The sequence below is a fragment of the Bubalus bubalis genome, chromosome 5 (assembly GCF_019923935.1).
Source record: "Bubalus bubalis isolate 160015118507 breed Murrah chromosome 5, NDDB_SH_1, whole genome shotgun sequence".
Lineage (NCBI taxonomy): Eukaryota > Metazoa > Chordata > Mammalia > Artiodactyla > Bovidae > Bubalus > Bubalus bubalis.
The window spans coordinates 124391300-124412765 of NC_059161.1; the positions used below are offsets into that span (position 1 = coordinate 124391300).

Sequence of the window (21466 nt, forward strand, 5' to 3'; positions counted from 1 at the left end):
GGGGTATCTGGGCTAGGGCCAGGCCTCCTCCGGAGGCCCCAGGCCCACCTTTGAGATCGAGGTTTCGGGCGCCATTGGAGTGCTGCGTGACAGTGCGGGAGTCAATCTTGAGCGTGTGCACGTTGCCCGGGTCCCTGGACACCACCACGTTGTGCCACTGGTTGTCATTGACTGGTTTGTCTGAGTTCCCCTTCATCAAGGACGGGCCATTCCCCAGGTCAAACACGTAGTGGATGTACCTGCCCCACAGTAGGGAGGAGACACTGGGTCAAGGTCGGGGCTGGGAAGGCGGGGTAAGGAGGAGCTACAGCTGCGGGGCGGGGGTTGGGCTGGAAGCTGCAGGAGGAAGGGGCAGAGAGGGAGACCTCATAGTGGAAGGACCCAAACCAACAACACGGGGACTCAGTTGTGAGGTCCTATTGTGGGGGATGTGGGGAGAGAGGCCACAGAGGACCTGGATCCTGGAACAGGCTCCGAAGAGAAGTTTGTGGACGGATGGCTTTGTGGAGGCAGTAGGGTCCTCTGGGCAGGGACAAAGCTGCTCTAGAGTGGTGGCCTCTCAGGCCAGAGAGGTCACAGGAACCCAGCCCTGCCTTCTGTCTGTAGTAGGGCCGGATGGCCTGAGCCAGGACAGTGAATGGAGCACAGATATGACTGAGAAACCCCTGGCAAGGAAGTAACTGGGGGGTGACCAGGGTGGAAGAGAGGGTGCTGCTTCTCCGTCTTGGCTGGTAGCGGGGGGACCTGTGGTCTGTGGGGACTGGATATCTTAGCCAGTGGCTGAGGGAGCTGCCTCTTGGTCATTGCGGGGACAGGGGCGACCACGTCCTTGACAGCGGTGCAGAGCCCAGCACCTCACCCCTTGACCAGCTCGATGACGATGAAGTCGTTGCCATTGCCTGAGTTGAACAGGAGGAGCCCGTCAGGGGCTGTGGTCTTGAACTGGAAGAAGAGGTGCATGGAGGCATAAGCTTGGAGCGTGGCGAGCGCCAGGTAGCTGCTGCGACTCTTGAAGGTGACGGGATCGGCCACGATGGCACGCAGGCCAAAGCGAGCATTGAGCTCACAGTAGGTGATGTCCCCGTCCTTGCACTGGTCCATGTAGGGCTGGCCGTTAAACACCAGCCCACTCAGGTGCCCGATGAAGTTGGAGGGCACCACGGAGATGAAGCGCCGCTCCGTCATGATGCCCGTCTCAATGTTGTGGAACTCCAGCCGCGTGTGGGCCCCTGCCATCTGTCCTGCTCAGCACAGGAGACAGAGATGGGGACATGGCTTTGGGGCCCAGACTGTAGGATCATTTCTGGGGCTGGGTCTTGGGTCCCCAGGAGCCTCCCCTCCACTCAAGGGCCACATGGGAGGGACATCAGCAAAGCCCCTACAGGCGCTGGCAGCACACCCAGCTCCTGGGTCTGGGGGAGCTGTGGGGCTCTTTGGGCCAACAGGCTTGCAGGGCAATGCTGCCTTTGGGGAGTTGAAATGGCCCCTGGGGTCCAGGAGCCCATGACATGCCACCCCTAAGGGAGAAATGGCACCCAGGCAGGGGTCACCAAGAACAGGGCTGCAGACTACCTACCCTCCACGGTCACGTTGTCCACCGACAGCTGCAGGCTCTTGCCCCGTCGCACCACCCTCACAGTGTGCCACTCATTGTCGTTGAGCTTGTGCCCCGCAAAGAGCGTCTCGGGGCCTTTACCTGCGGCACCGAGGGGGGAGTCAGCCCGGCACCTCCTCCTGCCCTCATGTAGCTGCTTCAAGTGCCACCCCGGGCACACAGCCTCACCCCTGCACACACCCACGCACGCAGGTACACCACACACACATGTGCACACACACAGAGCCTTCACACACACCCAGTCATAAACACAGACGGACTCGCTATTGCCACACTTGGTGCAACTTCCCAGGGTGGCATTGGAAAAGAACACGGAGTGAGTGAATAGTGCGGTGCCTTCGGAGTTGTGCCCTAAGGCCCTGCACCTGGAGACTCACACCTACGACCAGCATACTCAGCCCGCCTCTCCTCAGGACCTTCCGTGTCAGTGTGTGTAGCCCGCAGCTGAATTCCCAGCCTACACACATAGGCCTCAAACTTTCAAGAGCCCTACCACGCACCCAAATGTGAAGTGCACCCACAGCCTCATGGCTGTCCATGAGCACTCCACACACAAACACACACACAGCTCCCCCATCTAGAGCAGCGGTCCTCAACATTTGGGCACCAGGGACCAGCTTCGTGGAAGACAATTTCTCCCTGGACCAGGATGGGTGGAGGATGAGTTGGGGATGATTCAAGTGCATTACATTAATTGGGCACTTTATTTCTAATCTAGTGCCACCATGGATCTGACAGGAGGCACCGGTCCGTGGCACAGAGGTTGGGGATCCCTGATCTAGAGGGACCCAGTGTGACTTTTCTGCACACGCCTGGTTAATTCCACACACCCGGACATACACATCACATACACAGCACGGCCAGCGTGGCCAGAGATCGGAATGTCTTTTTTAGGAATTACCGCCATTTATTCAAGACCTGGATGAACCGCTTCCAAGACTAAAAACGTTTAGCTTTAGAACAGTGCTGCAGGCCATTTGCGGCACCCCTCAAGATTCGTCCTGGGCCCCCCACCCCGGTGCTCTCACCAGCAGGGCAGGGCTCACCACGCATGCGCACACCTGTCCAAATACACACAGAGCCGACTCTTTCTACCTGTGGCTGCCGCGTCCTTGGGGTCTTAAGTGACCTCAGGGCACACCAGGCAGAAACACACTCAGAGACGAGGGTTGAATCCAGCCACACTGGGAGCTCAGAAATGTCCACACCCGGTCTCACCCCTGCTGAGAGCCTTACTGTCACCTCCGAGAGCGCCCCCGTTTGGCAGAATCTCACCCGCAAACAGGGGCTGTGGAGGGCTGAACTTCCGGGCTCACCGCCCACTCACCGGCAGCCCTAGTCTTCTCTCCCGCGTGCCTCGACCTCCCCCTTGTGGCCACCTCGAGATACAGCGGGATAGCCCAGCCCCTCTTCGTCTCCTTCCTGCCCTCCTTCTGTAGGCGCCATCCCAAGCCCCTACCCTCCAGAGCGTTTGAGACTTGAAGTTTCTGGCCCTTCCTATCCTAGTCTCAGTGAGCATGCTGACCCCAGACCCCCACAGACTCCCCCCTCTTCAGCTTCGTTTGGTTCGTTCTGCCCTCCACAAGCACACCCCTCCACACACACCCACTGCCCAAGCCCCGCACAAGCCGGCGATGACGCCGTCTCCTCCCCTGCCCCCGCACCCCTCCCCAACCCCAATGTCCAAAATCCCAGGCCCCCAGGGGCTCTGCAGAAGAAGAGGGAAGCCACTTACTGGGTGCGCAGCCGACGCGCAGGCAGTCTGGGGGGGCCATGGGGCGGGCAGAGGGGGAGGGGAGACAAAAAGGCAGAACAAGTTTTTTTGTTTTTTTTTTTTTTTACATCCTTCACAGGGAGGGGTGTCTGCAGGCAGGGGTTCCCCCCAGGGCCACCTTCCGGGGACCACGCGTGCTCAGGTGCCTTCTCCCCTTCCTCAGTCGGCCCCCTCCCCCTCTTTCCCCCAAACTGGGAGGCAGGGCAACCGGGTGATGGGAAGAAAGCTGACATCTCCCTTCTTGGAGAAGCCCGGGCCTCTCACATCTGAGGGAGATGGGCACCTTGGGAATCCCAGTCGTACAGGGGATCACTGGGGGGCTGAGGGCTTGACCAACCCCACCTCTGCCCATCTCTGAGAGGGAGACAGGCGAGGAGGGCCAGAGCCCCCACTCCCCCTGCTCTGGGACAACTCCCCACTCAGAGCCCAGGCTGTCACACATCGTCCCCGTGTCCCCTGGGCTCTGAGCTAAATGGAGGGGTCTGCCCCAGGGCCCCCTTCCCGTGGCCATACACCTCGCAAAGCCCCAGGGGCTAGCACCACCCCTACAGGAACCTTCTTGCTACCCTTCCTAATCTGGAGGGTACCAGGCTGTCCCTGGGAACAGGGTGCTCTTCACCCTGAACAGGAACTAGCATTATTCCCTTTTCCTAGGCAAGGGCCAGAGGTTCACACAAGAGGACACTGACGCCCCGTGTGACTTCGGAGGTCTTCAGGGACAAGCAGGCGCCCTCAGCGAAGCCTCCTGTCCCTCCCAAGCCCCAGCTGTTGTCCTCCAAGTCCAGGCTCAGAGGGCCCCGGGTACTCAGAAAGCACACTTGTCTGCACAGACCTGCAGCTGGAGCCCTGGGGCCTCTGGCCACGCCCCTGGTGGGACGCATTACCCACAAGACATGAGTCCACCAGCCTCACGAGGACACAGAGCACTAGAGTCCTGTGACAGGGTCTTTGGACGCCTGTCCTGCTCCATCAGACCCAGACAGTAGAGGGCAGGAGGCAGCAGAAATGCTGGGTCCTAATCCCGTCAAGTGACTGTGGGCAATTCTCTTCTCTCCCAGCCCCAGCTTCCCTCCCTGTGAGCTGAGGGGCTTGAACAAACAACCCTGACCTGGAAACAAGAACCAAGTGTCCAATGGGCCAGCCCTACCTCTCAGGGAGGGGCACTTTCCAGGCCCCTCTTAGCAGCAGTGTATCCTGCCATCCTCTGTCTCCTCCTGGAATGGGCTCTGCCCACAACCCCAAGGCCCAGGAGGCAAAGTGGGGTGGGGTCATCTGGCATCCCCCTAAGCCTCTGAAGGTTCCTGCAGTGGAGATGGATTCCCCTGTGGCTCTGGGGGCATGGGCTCCGCGGGCAGTACGGCTGAGACCCACACGCGTCGTCAACCGCAGCAGAAGAGTGGGGGGAGCAGCCGGGACCTGAAGCCACAGCCTGGCACCAAGGGAGGGGCAGAAGGAGGTCAAGGGGCAGATCTGGGGCAAGTCACAGGGAGAGGAAGGAGGTGGGGAGGGTACAGAGAGAAAAGAGGAAGAAAGAGGGAGCTGGACAGAGGGGGTTAGGGAGGATGTCGGGGTGAGGGCAGGGTGCCAGGCCTGGACTCAGGTCACGGGGGCTCTCTCAGGGCCAGCAGAGTCTTCACCAATGAAGGGTCCAAAAAAGAAAAAAGGGAGCTGGAAGGGCAGGCCGATCCCCTTTTGGAGAAAAGGCCTAGGGAGGAGCATAGTTCTGCCCCTCCCAAGCATGGAGGCTCCAGGAAGGGGGTTCCGTCTGTCCAGAGAAGAGGTGTTAGCTCCAGGCCGACCCTTGAAGTGACCCCACCCCCAGGAGCGCCCCTCCAGTGGGACTGGAGCGGAGCAAACTCCCCTTGAAGATGAGCACCCAGGAGGCAGCCAGCGCTGTCCAGAGGAAAGCCAGCAACTGCGGGTAAGTGGGAGAGACTGCCCTCTGGTGGCCGCACCTCGCAGAGCACAGCTCAGGGAGATTTAACTGCTACCTTGATAACTAGAAACCTGCGCCTCAAGTTCAGCAAACGGACAGTAGTGATTGGTGTGCACAGACCCACCAAGGCCCTGGCTGGGCCTAGAGACCAGGATGATGGTATGAATGTGTGATAAGACAGGTGGAAAAAAGTCATCTGTATGGAAAGGAACTCCGGAAAAGAAGCCAGGCTCTGCTTTCTGCATCCCACCTGCTCCCCCATCCACACCCTGCAAATTGGAGGTGGGGGAAAGGGGACCGGAGCTCCTTGCAAAGAGCCTCAGGAGCCCATTGGCTAGAATCTTGGAGGCGACACTGCAGAGTGACAGCGTGCACTGGGCACAGCCCTCGTTCAGAGTTGTCTGCCAAGCAGCTCAGCCTCAAAAGAGCTCAAGAGCCTCTTAAAAGAGCCCCGTGGAAACAAGGTACCACCCTGTGGGAACAAGGCACCGCCCCATGGTCTCAGAGATTTAAGGGCTTTGGAATGTAACGTGCATTAAGCCTGGCTTACAACACGAGCAAGAGTCAGACTTGCTGTGTACAGCTGGAGACGGCAGAACTAAGTTCACAAGTGGGGATTTCAGAAGAGGATGCTGCTACCAGGGAAGAACGACCCAGTGATGAGAGTGGCCATCTCAGAGGTGGGGTGCTCTTGACACAGAAGTCATCTGAACAGAGGTGGAGAGCCTCCCGTCAGCAGGGGGAGGCATGGCAGATACACACACGCAGGCGGGCTGAAGGAGGTAACTTCTAAGGGCCCCTCCAACTTGGAGATTCTTCAGTTACAATTCACCCTTCGTGTCAGCCTCACTGGCAACTGCGACGGCCGACAGGCACATAGCAGGGAAAGGCAACCCCAGAGGGGTGACAAGAGGCAGGCCATGCTGGGCGCTGGCCTCAGAGGCCATGCCCAAGGTAGACGGAACCCAGGAACCCAGATCACACTGGAACAGGGTGACGAATCAGGGCCTCCGGGAACAGAGACCAACCACCCTGGTCAGGGCCCGTAGACAGCAGAGCTCCAGGAACTGGCTCAGGGTCAGCAGACACAGTGGAGGCCAGGGCAGGAGGTGTGATCCGCTCCTGGGGCTCCCTGCCTGGACAGGGGCAGCAGCCCCAGGCCCTCCTGGCCCTCTCCAGCCCAGCAAACACCCAGGCACCTGAGACTGGCTCTGAACGCCTCCTCCCACCACGTGGTCACCAGCTCCACTCTCTTCGGGACCAAGTCTGGGTTAATCCAGTGAGCACTGATGAGCCGCCTGCGGGAGCCTGGCTTCCCTGCCGATGAGATGAGACCACAAGGCCACAGACCAAGCCTGCCAGGCCCTCAGGGTAGCAAGCAGGCCGGGGATCAGGATGGGGATCCTGAGGTGGGGCCAGACGGGGTCAAGGGATGTGGAGGCGAGTCCCAGGCCTGGCTTTAAGCTTCGGTCCCTGTCCCAGTATGACTTCCCTTCCCTTGGCTGAGTCAGTCTCTGTGTGTGCCGTGCATCATATAATGTTGTCACTTCCACACTTCTACTTAAGCCTCAAAACAACCACAGAAAGGAGGCAGAGTGAGGATTCTTATCCCCATTTTAAAGACAAAGAAACAGAGGCTTAGAAAGGGGGATATGACTTACCCAGCAGTCTAGGAGACCAGGACTAGAACCCAGATCTTCTGGTCCCCAGCCCAGTATTCTTCCCATCATAGCTGGAGGCTTGGTGGCAGGGTGTGGACCACCTGTGTGTCTGTGTGGTTCACACAACAGCCACACACCTCCCTATATGCACATCACTTGGTATTTGTGGACAGATGTGACTGTACCAAGCATTTGGTCACAGCTTGTCATGAGCCGCTAGAGACAGCATCTCTGTGGATGGAGGTGGACGCAGCGGGGAGCGAGAGGTGGGTGGGAGCATTGTCCTGCTGGCCACCTTGTCCCTTAACTTCTAAGAACATATGTGGCACAGAAAGAAAAGCATGTCCATGAGAAGGAGCGAGGGCCTGAGGGTGAAATGTCCCCAGGGCCCACCAGAGTGCATTGCCCTGGCCAAGGCTGCTGCTTCCTGTCTCATCTCAAGGGACCCATGGTTCTTTGCAGGGAAACTAAGACAGTCCAGGTGGAGGAAGAAGCATCTGCCTTCCCTGCAAATGGAAGCCCCAGATGTCCCCTGCAGTGTCCCCACCAAGTACAGAGCCGCATGTTCACCACACAAGGAACACACATGTTCCAGGGCAAAGGGTACCTGACCCTGGGCACACAGACCTGGGTACACAGACCCTGGGTACACAGACCTGGGCAGTCTGAGAAGCACAGGGCCACTCACGGTGTCCTGGGCTGGTGTATTCCTCCTGTGACCCTCTCAGGGGTGCCAGGGGACTCTGTACAGACCCGTGGGATGCTGGCAAAGGGTGTCTCCCATCCTGCTTTGCCCTGCCACCCACCACCCACTCTGTAGGCTGTGATCATGGATAGAAACAGAGCTTCAGGGAGCCCTAAAGTTCCCCACCTCCAAGGCCCCCGCCTCACTTGTTGTCCCAGGAGCACAAAGGCCAGGTGGCCCAAAGGGGAAAGGACACAGTGTAAATTTGTTAGCGAGGGAATGGGTCCCCAAAAGGCCACAGTCTGTCCCCCAAATGCCCTGGAGACCAATGTTAGGGTGAGACTCCAGGTGAATATTTTAAGCTCAGAGCTCTGTGTTCTCCCCAGCTGAGGATTCTAATCTGCTCAGAGGAGCCTAACTTCTCCTCCAGATCCAGGACACAACAAGCCACCCCAGAGACCTGAATCTTCCCACGTGACATGCCCTTGGGTGCTCCACCTCCATATGCCCAAAGGCTAGTCTGAAAGGGACAAACGTGACCCAGCCTGGGCAGCTTAGGATCTCTAGCTGCCAAGCTTGCCCTGACTGGGACCTCGCCTTGGGGTCCTGGGGTCACTACCGTCACCCCAGGTTAGGAACACATTGGCACTAAGATGTGGCCCATAAGTGACAGCCAAATGAGTGGCCTTGCTGTTTTCCTTTTGACTCTGCTGAAGCCACACAGTCTGCCAGGCCTGGTGGTACTGCCCACATGGATGCTCCAGGGACTGCCAGGTGAAGTGGAGCCACGCCTGCTCTGGGCGGGGCAGAGGCATCAAGCCGTCAGGTGACAAGGGTCTTGATACTCCTCACCCCCTAGCTCTGTCAGAAACCAAGAGGAAGCACTGAACCTCAGCAAATCAGCTGGGTTTGAGTCCGGGCTCCTCCCTGACCGTCACTAGCTTTGTGATGCTGGTAGGTCAGTATATGGCATTCCCAGTCTATAAAATCCGGGCAGCTATGGGGACTCACGTGAAAGCAGACACGGGGAAGATGACATGTCCCGATGGGACCCCTTGTGCACCTACATGCACACACGCTTGCACACGCACACACACAGACATGGTTCTTTAAATTCAGAGCAGAAGAGGGCGGCTGTGTGGGGGGCCGGGTCCTTCTGTCTCTGGGATCTGCCGAGGCAGGGAGCCGGGCTGAACACGAGTAGGCGTCTGCAAGCGCTTCGCGAATGAATGAACCAAGGTATGAGCAAGCGGATGAGTTGACAGCGAGGCATGAACTACTCCTTACGTGTATGCGCCGAACAGACGCCTCCAAGCCCCAGGAGTGCCCTGGGAGGGTGACTATCACACGCCAGACACAGTCGGGTCCCCTCCCCACGGTTCTGCCGAGTGCGAGGCATCTACCTACACTATGCGTCCTCTCTGAGAGGAAGTTCTTGCGATGCGGGGGCGGGTGGGGGGGCGGGGCTCAGACCCGGGCTGGCACCTCCCACCGCCCATCTCTCACTGGCGCAACCACCAAGCTTCTCCAGACAGAGGGGGTTGGGGGTGAGAGGCAGGGTCGGGGAAGGGGCCCGGGGCACGGGCAGAGCGGTTACCGAGGTTGACAGTGAGCTTCATCTGGCCCCCGTCCAGCTCCAGGCGCAGGGTGTCCGCGGACTCCCTGGAGGTGGTGGCCATCATGAGCCCGTAGGCCCGCTGGGACATGAAGCGCAGGGACACGTCCTCCGCCTCCGTGTGCATGGCGTTCGGCAGCATGATCTTCATGTACATAGAGCCGTCGTAGCTCAGGACCGTAGCCTCTGCCCCAGGAGTAGGGGGAGGGAAAAGGGGGGGACAGGCAGGGGCCAGAGAAGCGAGAGACAAGACCAAGACAATCAATACAGGGCTGGCAGGCCCAGGGATGGTCCTCGATGGGGCACAGGGACGGGCAGGGGCACAGGGGTGCAGACCAGCCTCACCTCTCTCACAGACCCGCCCCAGGAAGCCGGTCCCGACGCAGTCACAGACGAAGCGGTTCCAGCCCTCCCGGCAGGCGCCCCCGTTGCGGCAGGGAGCGGAGGCACACTGCTTCAGAGTCTCCCGGGAGCAGAAGGGGGCCACGCCCACAGCCCCCTGCGCCTCGGCCAGGCCCCGGAGGTCTCGGCTCCGCCCGTCTATGAAAAGGTCCCGCACGCAGCCCACGTAGCCAGCCCGCAGCGCTGCGGTCCACACCTCCGGGGGCAGGGGCAGGTCCACCCGCCCACCTTCAGGGAGACCGCCCAGGTACAGCTCGCTTTCCAGGTCCAGGATCTCGCTCTCTCCGGTGGCCAAGAAAGGCGTGCTGCGGCTGTTCACAGAGATGGAGCCTGCGGATCGGATGGAGGGAGAGTGTAGGCCTCAGTGGAGAAGGCAGGACCAAGAGACGTCCCAGGAGAAAAAAGGATGCTCTGCCCTCACACCCCAGCAGCCCTGGGCTGCAAACATTGCTTAACGAAGCCCCCAAGTTCAGAAATCCGTGTGAGCCGCCACAGCCCAGCTGCAGTGTGCGGTGGGCCTCAGTCGAGACGCCTTCTTCCCATTTGAGCAAGTCCTCAGAGGATGTACCAGAAGTGGACATGCCCCCAAAGGGCTGGATCATTGACATGTCCTTCCCCCAGCCAACCCCTCAGACCAGGAGTCAGAGGCAGAGACCCCCAAGGAGGCTGAAAGACTTGAATCCAAAGAGTTTCCCCCGCTAACATTTATTGGGCTTTTATGACTGTATACCAGGTACTTGGGCTTCCCAGGTGGTGCTAGTGGTAAAGAACCCGCCTAGCAATGCAGGAGTCACAGGTTTGATACCAGGATCAGGAAGATCTCCTGGAGGAGGGCATGGCAACCCACTCCAGTATTCTTGCCTGGAGAATCCCCATGGATAGAGGAGTCTAGGCTACAGGTCGCAAAGAGTCAGACACAACTGAAGCCACTTAGCATGCATAGCATACACTTGCACGCATGTGTGCTAAGTAGCTTCAGTCGTGTCCAACACTTGAGACCCTATGGTAGCACTTCACATATATTATATCACTTAAATCTCATGGTAACCCTAAGGAACTGATCCTTTACAATCCCACTTGGAAATGGCAGATGAGGATTAGAGAGACTAGGGAAGCTGCATAAAGTGCCACCACAGTTAAGGACCAGAGCCGAAGTACCACCCAGGTGGCAGGATTCCAGAGCCTGCATCCCCCACGCCTGGACCTGGAGCCCCTGTGTGGTTGGTGGAGCAGACGGGCAGGCTGATCAGCTCCTGGAGCCTCTGAGACAGGAGGGCAGCTGGGAAAGGGAAGCCAGGCACGGAGCTTCTGGGCTGTAAGAGTTCTTTGGAAGAAGGGGCTGGTCATCTTAGAAAAAAAGATTTGGGATCAGGTAGGAGCTTCAAAGTCTTTCCTGAGCTCTTAAGAAGCCAAAACGTATAAATTAGAAGCATTATTCTTTTTGTAATTTTTATTCTAACGTTTTCCTCCTTCTCTCTTTTCTCCAGTTTTGAAGAATTCTTTAAAAAATAAAAATAAAAAGGCCACCTATCTCGATAGGGTTAAAGAGAGGTAAGGATGGTTTGACCATGCAAGGCCCGAATAGGCAGACTGGGGGTGGGGCACCAAGCATGGGTCTGCAGGAACAGGAGCAGGGCCTCCTCGACACACCTGGCTCCTCACCCGGAGCTCGTTCTCCTCGGTGCAAACCCTCCCCTGCACCACAGGCCCTCCCCTCATGCCCCATTTTAACACTGGGGTCCCTGGCTTGTCCTCCCTGACAAGACATCAGATCCCCACTCTCCCTCCCAGCCCCCCAAACATGGCCCCCAATCACCTACACTTCTATCTGCAGCAAGATCCCCAAATGCTTGTTCCAACCACTCACTATGGGGTCTCCTGGACAAGCACACCACCCAAGTGGACTCTCCACAAATGAAGAGAAGGTGAAAGAAGGAAGGCCATGGTGGGGAAAGAGTATATAATGGCGAGTCAGCAGGAGGAAGCCACAGTGCGCCACATCATCATTATCCATCCCACCACCGATGAACGTCTAGGTTGCTTCCATATCCTGGTTATTGTTAATAAACAGTGCTGCAATGAAGATTAGGGAACATGTATCTTTTGGAAGATATGGCTTCCTCCAGGTATATGCCCAGTAGTGGACACCAAGGGAGGGGAAGGGGAGGATGAATTGGGCGACCCCAGGGTCAACACATACACACTACTGTGCATAAAATAGGGAACCAGTGAGAACATGCTGTATAGCACAGGGAACTCCACTCCGTGCTCTGTGGTGACCTCAATGAGACGGAAGCCAAACAAGAGGGGACGTATGCATACACATGGCTGATTCCCAGTGCTGGGCAGAAGAAACAAACACAGCACTGTACAGCAACTATACTTCAACAAAAATGCTTAAAAAGGAAACTAAAGTGAATACACATCTTGTTTCAAGGTCATTCTAAAACATTCTAAAAAAGGGAACAACAATCCAAGTGTTCAATGGCAGATGGATGGACAAACAAAAGGTGGTCTGCTCATACAACGGCATATTATTCAGTCATGAAAAATGAAGCCTGACACGCGTAGCTAACACATACTACAATGTGGATGAAACTAGAAGACATTATGCTAAATGACATAAGCCAGACATTAAAAAGACAAATATTGTGTGATCCAGGTATAGGAGGTCCCTGCTGCTGCTGCTGCTAAGTCGCTTCAGTCGTGTCCGACTCTGTGTGACCCCAGAGACGGTAGCCCACCAGGCTCCCCCGTCCCTGGGATTCTCCAGGCAAGAAAACTGGAGTGGGTTGCCATTTCCTTCTCCAATGATGAAAGTTAAAAGTGAAAGTGAAATTGCTCAGTCATGTCAGACTCCTAGCAACCCCATGGGCTGCAGTGCACCAGGCTCCTCCGTCCATGGGGTTTTCCAGGCAAGAGTACTGGAGTGGGGTGCCATTGCCTTCTCCCAGGAGGTCCCTAGAGTAGGTAATTCATAGGAAGTAGGATGGTGGTTTACAGGGGCTAGGAGTTAGTATTTATGGGGAAGGTTTTCAGTTTGGAAAGATGAAAATGTTCTCTATATTGATGGCGGTGCTGGCTGCACAACAGTGAATGCCCTTAACACCACTGAGCTGTGCACTTAAGCATGATTAAAATGGTAAATTTTACGTTGTATATAAATTAACACAAGACAATTTTAAAACATGGGAAAGGTCAAAGAGAGCTTTGCTGGAGTGACGGCCCCAAGTCTGTGCTGGGCCATGAGAAATGGCTGAAGTGACTCACGGGCCAGCCAGGCCTGGTGTACGGGGTCTGGCGATCAAGTAAGCCTAAGGAAACCACTGCCTGAAGACAGAACAAAGCGGAGGGCCCTGGGGCTCTCTACAAGGCCTGAGCAGATTTCCAGCCTAGAGAGTCACAGATCCCCTGCGTGGAAACCCTGGGAGGCAATTTGTGTTCTGTGAAGACTCCCTGGTACCATCATGACACAAAACCAGGGGATGAACCCATTTACCGCAAAGCCTGGGGAAGGCGACATTTCTCTGAGAAGCAGCAGCAGGCCCATGAGAGGCTGATACCGCCAGGAGCCATGGCAGCCCCCTTCCTCCCTGTGTGTGTGGGGACGGTCGCTCTACCCCGAGATGAAGGCCCAGTGCAGTGACAGCCGGGGGAGCATGAAAATTTAGCTGACGTTGATAAGGGCTTAAATTGGATAACGTGTCAGTTCTCATTTGTATCAGTTCTTCCTCTCCTGTCCAACAAGATGGAGAAGAGTAAAGAAGAGAATTAGAAAGAAAACAAGAAGAGGATGGGAAAAGAAGGCTGAAAAGGAAGAGTGGAGGAGGGGTGGCTAGAAGCAGCAGAAGGTTCCAGAACAGCGCCTGCCTGGCCCCAGCACCCTCCACCCTGCTGCTTTATTGTGTAAGACCCCTCACCAGGCAGAGAGGGTGGTGTTTACTGGGCCTCCTCACGGGAACATGTGCTCCAGGACAGCCAAGGCTCTCGCGCACCGCTGCCTCGTTACAGCACCCTGGACAGCACCTGGCGTCCATAGGCGCTCACTAACTGTTTGAGTGAGTTAATAAAGAAAAGTGAAAGGCTAGATAGAAGGGAGGCAAGGTTGGGAAGGTTTTTGTTGTCGTTTAAGGAGAATGGGATAACCACTGTGTCAGGCACTGAGCGAATGCTTTTATAGATTTTTCCTTGATTTCCCCTCTTGATGAACCCAGGTTAATGATCCCTTTTATAAAAAGGAAACTGAAGCTGCAAGGCATTGAGTGCTGGCCTAACGTCACACATGCAGGAAGTGGGAGTGTGAGGTGTGCGCCACCCACACCTGATCTGACTGGTCTGATGTGTCCCTGTGGCCCTTCTAATCCCAGCACCATCCAGGGCACACGTCACCATCATTGGCCACACAGCTCTCACTACCTGTGTCCTGTGTATAAACCCAGTGCTTTGGGAGCGCTTGATGGACAGAACCCCAGCTGTCAGACTTCTGGAATGGGACGACCCTGCTCCTGTGTGGGGCGAGGGCCCGCCCGGCCCCAAAGTTTCCCAGGAAGAGGCTCTTCCTCATTCCACCAAGGCACCATGGCAACAAGGACAAGGCAGGGGTTGGGAGGGCCAGGGGAAGGGGAGGGGAGGAGAACAGCAGATTGGACTGTCAGCGTGGGTGGAGAGGGGTGAAGTGAAGTGAAGGGAAAGTCACTCAGTCATGTCCGACTCTTTGCAACCCCATGGACTACATAGTCCATGGAAATCTCCAGGCCATAATACTGGAGTGGGTAGCCTATTCCTTCTCCAGCGGATCTTCCCGACCCAGGAATCAAACCAGAGTCTCCTGCATTGCAGGTGGATTCTTTACCAACTGAGCTATCAGGGAAGCCCAGAGAGGGGTGGCCAGGGTAAAGGGGAAGATCCAGAGGCCTCTGACCTTTGCGCCCGTCCCTCTGGAAGTCCACGTGGCACCACTCGCCGTCGTTGACCTTGCGGCTGGATGCCCGCAGCTTGATGCCCCCTGAGCCCATGTCCAGCAGAAGGTAGAGGTAGCCATCCAACAGCTCCATGGCAAAGTAGTCGGCCCGCTGGGCAGTGCTGGGGCTGCCGGGCCCCACCCCGGCCCGCCGGCCCTGGCTGAAGAGCAGCAGCCCGTTGGGCTCCGTGGTGCGGAAGTCTAGGGAGATGGAGCCGGTGCGTTTGGCGCTCCAGCGGGGCAGTGCCACAAAGGCCTCGGGGCTCTCAAAGGTCACAGGGTCCAGGGCAGCCACATCCTCACAGCGGAATGACAGGTCCCCCTGCAGCTTCATCTTGGGGTCTCCTTCCTTCGCTAGGCGGGACAGTTCCAGCTTGAAATCGTTGTTCTTATAGACCACCTGCAGAGGGCCGTAGGGGGATGGGTGGGTCCCAGGATGAAGAACAGGAAGCAGTTTAGGACCTGACCACTCCTGCCTGACAGCTCGGGGCCTTGCCACCCAGGCCTGGGGCCCCTGCTCGGCACCCCAGACTGCTGTTCTAGAACTGCACACTCAGAGGCTGTGGGCAGCATTTCCCTCGCAGCACTTATTTCTCTGTCCTGTCTCCCTGCCCAGCACGAGCACAGCAGCCCTCAGCACTGCTGAACTGCAGCTCATAATAACTGGAACCACCAGGAACACTTGGTTGACACTGACATTCTCATCTACCCCTCACAGCTGCCTTGAGAAGCAGGCACCAAATACCCGTTTTACAGATGAGAAAACTAAGAGTCAGACAGGTCAAGGGACACAGCCAAGGTCACAGAGCTGGTGAGTGGGCCTGAAACACTGGTCTTTAGTTTTCATGCCCACCACTCTCTCTTCTGTACACAGCTGCCTTGAGGGTCCTCTGAGAAGAAGGGGAACTCCAGGGCTCAAGGAACCGAGAGAGGAGAAGCCTCTTGCCAGGGTCAGTGGGCCTCAGGTTTTGAAGAGGGGCGGGCTCCCGCCACAGAGTGGAAGGTACAGAGGCCCCGGGCAGCTGGCTGGCCAGACCGGGATTTCTGGGGCGCCCCCCGCCTCTCCTGGCCCTACTCACGTCCTTGAGGCAGCCCATGAAGTTGTTGCTGACAGGCGAGCCCGGCAGGTCGGCCGTGTTGGGGCTGCCCCCAATGTAGAAGAAGTCGTCAGAGCCCAGCATAGTGTAGTCCTCCTGCGTGTAGCCTGTGGTGGTCAGGATCCCGTCCACCGAGATGGTCACCTGCCCAGCCCAGGGAGGGAGGGAGAGAGACAAGGAGACAACTGGCATCAACTCCCTGGGAAGAGCCACGGGCAGGACAAGGGAGGGGCCGGGGGGCAGTGGGGAGAGGGACTCTCCATTTTTATGTCTGCTTGTCTCGGAGGAGGAACAGTGGGGGTGTGGAGACGGAGAAAGGAGGCAGCACAAGATTTGATGGTTTCAGGGCGGGCTGAGGCCGGCCCCACGGCCCCTTCGGCAGACAGAGGCCTGAAGGGCGCCCGAGGTGTTCACTGTGCATAGCAGCAGGAAGTGGCTCCCGGAAGTGGCCCCGGATGGACAGATGGATGGGAGTGGGGGCCCCTGAGATGCAAATGGCACCGTTGCTTCTCTCCTCTTGAAGGGTCTCTGGACGCACACATGATTTCAGAGCATCTCTCATTAAAGAGGCAGAGAGCACCAGTTCTCCTGGGGTCCTGGTGGCTTCGACACCCCTGCAGCTCTCCCTCCAGGGCGGTGGAGTCCTTTCAGTCTTAGCCCACGGGGAGGTTGGACGATAGCAAGGGCGTGAGGAACAGGAACCCAGGGACTGCTGGGGAGCCTTGGCACTTCTCAGGAGACACACAGCGCCCTTGAGGGCTGATTCCCATCACTGCCTCCTAACTGGTCCCAACCCCCTTGCTGGGTCTGTCTTGCTATCCGGGTCCCTCTGTTTTGGGGTCACTCTCTTGTCCCCCAAGGAGGGGGCAGCCGCTGGCCTATTCATCACCCTACCTGATTCATTCATCACCATAATTACTCTATGGAGTCAGGGCCAGGCTAGGGAACAGAGGGAGACAGGCTAACTTCCTGTTACCTTGTCCCTGGGCTGAAAACTCAGGAGACAAAACAAGACAGGTAGGGATGGGGGCATACCTGGTGTTCCAAGGAGGTGAAAAGGGCTCAGTAGTGGCCTGGGGAAGGCAAAAGTGACCTTAGTGCAGGGACAGTGACGAGTGCAGGGAACTCCATGAGTCCCTGCTCCCCGGGCAAATGTCCACCCGAGCCCTGAAAAGTCTAGCCAGAGGAGCACCCACACCCAACCAGGCTGTGGCGCAGAGTGAAGGGCGGGGGGACCACAAGCCCCCACTCTCAGAAGGCGGTGGATTAGGACAGTCAGGCTCCCACAGGGGCGATCAGGAAGCCGGCTCACAGTGAACTCAACACCATGCTTCTCCAGGCTACAGCTCCTCCCACTTCCCATCCCCCAAATGTGCCTCAGCACCCCCTTTCTGGGAAAAGTCTGGAGACTGGGGCCTTCCGATCACAGCCCACAGTGTCCTTCCCAAACCAGTCCATACGCACACGCCACCAGCCATCTTCCAGTGACTGGTCTCCAGGGTTCCACTGTTGCAGGGATGGGGAGTGGGTGGTAGGAACACCTGAGGGACATGAGCGGAACAGGGCCAAGGTGACCGTCCCTCACAGGACCCTCAAGTCCCCCTCATGCTGGGCTGGAGCCTCACAGTGTGTGGGGGTGGGGCTGAAGGGGCTCCCTCCTGGGAACCATCAAATCTTGTGCTGGGGGGACTGGGTTCAAGGACAGAGGTAAGGGTGTGTCTTTGTGGAAGTGGGCACTTTGAAGATTTTGAGTCTTGTTTTGAGGTGAGGGCTGGTCATTACTGTTTATAGCTTCTTCCCTCAATCCCACCCGAGGCTAGGAAATGGGGATCTGGGTGGAAAGGGAAAGGGTCAAAGTATTAGTCACAAAACATGCAGACGAGATTAGAACGGGCAGGAGGGGCTGGAGAAAGGGCAGGAGGTGGCTGGGATGCAGGGCTGGGAGTAAGACAGGGAGGGGTGGTGGGGGAAAGGGGCCTCCAGCCCACCCTCCTCTCCCAGGGCTGCACTGAGAGACCAGGAATCGGGCCACTAGTAGTTCTGAGTCTACGTCTAGAAACCCAACTGAGAGTCAGCTCCTGAAGGCTGGGGCCCTGGCCTGACGTGCCCCTGTGACCCTACTAATCCCAGTACAGTCCAGGGGAAGCATAGCCACCATTCAGGTGACCGTCAAGTGGCCTGACGATCAGGGCCACACAGCTCTTACTGCCTGTGTGCCACGTGTGGACCTGGTGCCTGGGGAGAGAACACGGACAGAATCACAGTCCTCTGAGGCTGCTGTCTTCACCCTAGAGTTAGAAGGACATGACTTAGGGGCCCTCCTTGACACCCCTCCCGACTGGGTGCAAATCTGACCTTGCCCACCTTGCTTTATACGAATCTCTGCCACGTGGTGCTCCCTATGGGAAAAGGGCTGCCTTAACCCCTTTGTATCTGTCCTGGTGTTTTAGAGCCTCCCTGGCCCAGGGGGTGGGGAGAGGGCAGCAGGAGGCACGGTAACATAGGGAGGTGCATGGAAGAAGGGGGGGTGAGGGAAGAAGAGAGAGAAAGGGGGAGACGGGCACCACGAGAAAGGAAGCCGAGGTTCGGAGGGGATGGAGGAAGGTCTCTGGGGAAGGCAAGGAGGTAGATGAGTGAGATTAGTAAAACCCGACTGTTTCCTCAGACAAATCAAAGTCCAGACACAAAAATGGCAGGTTCGTTAGTAAAAGCAGGAAACAGGGGGATAATTCCCCCAGTCCCCCTCCACCCCAGGGGTTCATGATGCCCCTGCCCCCCAACCCCCCCCCACACACAGCTTCTGGAAGGGGTGGGGCCGGCAGGGGAAGAGGGCAGAGGGGGGACATGCAACACAGAACAGCCATGGCAGCTTGGACACGTGCGGGTTAGAGGGCCTGGGTGGGGGTCCGGGCCCAGCAGGACAAGCGAGAGAAAGGCAGCCGGGGTGGGGGGAAGGTATGCAGGGCCAGGGTGCGTAGGGAAGAGCCCAAATGGAGGCAAAAGAGCTGCAGGGGTGCAGAAGGAGAAGCTTCCTTCCAACAGAGGAGGGGAGAGGAGCCGCCACTACGACAGAGACATGTACAGGTTGAGAAAGAAAGGGAAGGGATGTTAGACTCAGACCTTCCTCCCCCGAGGACGACCCAGACGCTCACTCCCACCACCCATTCGCCACTGATCACTGACCCCAGGCACACCTGCTCACACACCACATCTTACTGAAGGCGGTGGGAGAGAGTCCTGACAGCCTCATTTCCAAGCAGCATCCTTTTTGTCATCAGGACCACGGCTAGCACCCCAAGACACAGCAGAGACTGCACGCAACCCACATTAATCCACACAACACAGACAGACCAGGCCCTGAGTGGGGCTGAGTAGAACGTGACAAATGAGCCACAGCTCTGCCCCAGAAGAGCCATGACCAGTCAAGGAAGTGGGGAAGGAGCCCATGCCCAGCCTCTGCTCCATTCCCCAGGGACAGGGAAGGTGGCCGGAGGTGGCTACAAGGGGCAGCCTATGACCTTGATGGGTTCTCAGCCCTTCCTGCTGGCCCCACCTCCCTTCTGCTCTGCTCTGCTGGTCTCCCCCCTTAGGCAAGCTGCTAGCATGAAATCAGGTCCTGGCCACAAATGTTCTGCCTCAGGCACTCCATGCCCATCATGGTCCCAAAGGAAAGGCTGGAAAGAGGGGAATGGCCCTCTGACATCACCCAGAGCCTTTCCCAGCTCCCTGCTATGATTATAGGGTCACCGACCTTCCTGGGAGGAGGATTATTAAAGGGAGAATAAGATCGAGGGCAGATTTTTTTTAACTTGTAAGCAGGTTAGATGGGCTCTGGGGAGTCATGAAATCCCTTGACATTGTATGCAAACCACTTCAGTGGGTTTTTTTCCTCCAGTGAGAGTCCACTGCTGTCACCAAACTCTCAAAAGGCTCATGATCCAAAGATGAGTAAGGCCAATTAGTTTAGGAAGACAGTCCTGGCCTGCCCTTAGGACTGCAGAGGGTGGGAATAGGGCATGAGGAGAGGAGGACAGCCAAAGGGGGGTGTGCAGCCGCACAGTGAATCCTGATGACTGGACTCAATGGTGCTGGAACATACACTTCAGGTCAGAAATCCTGAGTTCTTATTTGGTTCTTTACCATCTTCCAGAACAATCCTCATTTCACCTCCCTGACTCTCATCTGTAAAAGGGGTTTAACAACTTCCATGACTCCTGCTTCTCCCAGGCTTACTGTGAGGATCAAATGAGATCAACGAAGTGAAAGCACTGAACTCTTCCACTACTTGTTACATTGCCCCAGGCCCTCTCAGGCCTCAATTTCCCCCATATGTTAACCGGGAATAATCTCTGCCTGCTGCATGCACTCTAGGCATTTGTCAATTTTAAATGATATTCAAAAAGTGAGAGCTACTTAGAAGAAGCAAAGTCTCCAGTGTCAGGTGTGGTCAACACTCCCTCCAGCCTGACCACACCTAACCCAAACCTCTCCACTGGTTGGCCTTTTTGACCTAGATCCACTCTCTCCCCAAGGAGAAATGCTCAAATAACAAAGAGAGTCCATACAAAGGAGTTAGTAAAAATAAATGCAAAACCAACCAGAGCCCGGCTGAGGGAATGCCTAGGAAATCAGAGCAGGTTGAACGCTGTCTCTTTGGGTGCCAGGTTCTCTGACTCCATTCCTGGTTCAAAGAGCTGATCCTTGGGACAGGTGTCTGAGGGTTTATGAGGTGACTCAGGCCACCAAGAGGCACCAGCTCTGGTTGTCAAGCAGGAACGCTCACACTAGGAGGCGTGGGCTTCAGAGACTTAGAATTTCACAGGGACTTTCCCTGCCAGGACTGAAATCAGACAAGGCTGTTTGCCTTTTAACCAATTTAACCAAGACATCCCATCTTTCCTCCTCCTCCTCAGGCCCAGTTCCTGGGGCATTCTGGGGTTTCATGTAGTTATTTTAGGACTGAATCCCAAGAAAGGATGGTAATAGGCTCTCCAGTGGGGCCAGAGATGCTATATTCCCCACGGTTTGCTATGGGAAGGGAATCGCTTCTGTACAAAATATCCCTGCCCTGGAAACATGGACATAATCAGTCAACATTTTATAAAGCTTAATAAAATTATAATTTCCTTTACAGAGTACAGACGCTTTCACTTCCGCTACCCTTGTTGACCCTCACACTGACTCCCTGAAAGGCAAGCGAGGAATGTCAGCCGTTTGGCAGATGAGAAACAGCTTTAGCCCCAGTTCACAGTCTTTAACTGAACTGAGACTGGACGGAAGGGGAAGTCTTCTGGGCCCTAACTCTCAGATAGCATACTCTGCTGCTAAGTGGCTTCAGTCATGTCCGACTCTGTGCAACCCCACAGACGGCAGCCCACCAGGCTCCCCGGTCCCCGGGATTCTCCAGGCAAGAACACTGGAGTGGGTTGCCATTTCCTTCTCCAAGGGGTTTCCTTTATCTTGCCTCCCTTCTGTCCTCAAAGTCACAGGTTGGCTGTCCAGCGAAGCTCTGTAAAGAAAGAGTTCCAGGGACTTCCCTGGCGGTCTAGTGGTTAAGACTCCACGCTTCCACTACAGGGAGCACAGGTTTGATTCCTGGTCAGGGAACTAAGTAAGATCTTGAATGCTGCACACAGTGCAGCCAAAAAATTAATTAATAATAAAGAAAGAATTTCAAATGCCCCGTTCAGGTACTCAGTGGCCTGGTCTAAGAGGTAAGCA

The 21466-nt window shown here is 56.6% G+C and overlaps 1 protein-coding gene across 12 annotated transcripts in view; it reads right to left on the minus strand.

Annotated features, from left to right (window-relative positions):
• The window catches only part of NRXN2 (neurexin 2), a 110458-nt gene that overhangs the window by 44201 nt on the left and 44791 nt on the right, over positions 1 to 21466 (minus strand). For 8 of the 12 annotated variants that reach the window (XM_044943663.2, XM_044943668.2, XM_044943661.2 and 5 more), the window contains 8 exons: positions 15728 to 15889; positions 14610 to 15048; positions 9632 to 10018; positions 9269 to 9472; positions 3351 to 3377; positions 1577 to 1696; positions 860 to 1241; positions 49 to 239 (listed from right to left, as the gene is read on the minus strand). In XM_044943663.2, the coding sequence (XP_044799598.2) occupies positions 49 to 239; positions 860 to 1241; positions 1577 to 1696; positions 3351 to 3377; positions 9269 to 9472; positions 9632 to 10018; positions 14610 to 15048; positions 15728 to 15889 (1912 nt within the window). The remainder of the gene's footprint in view (positions 1 to 48; positions 240 to 859; positions 1242 to 1576; positions 1697 to 3350; positions 3378 to 9268; positions 9473 to 9631; positions 10019 to 14609; positions 15049 to 15727; positions 15890 to 21466) is intronic. The other 4 variants (XM_044943675.2, XM_044943664.2, XM_044943666.2 and 1 more) reach the window with 1 other exon arrangement.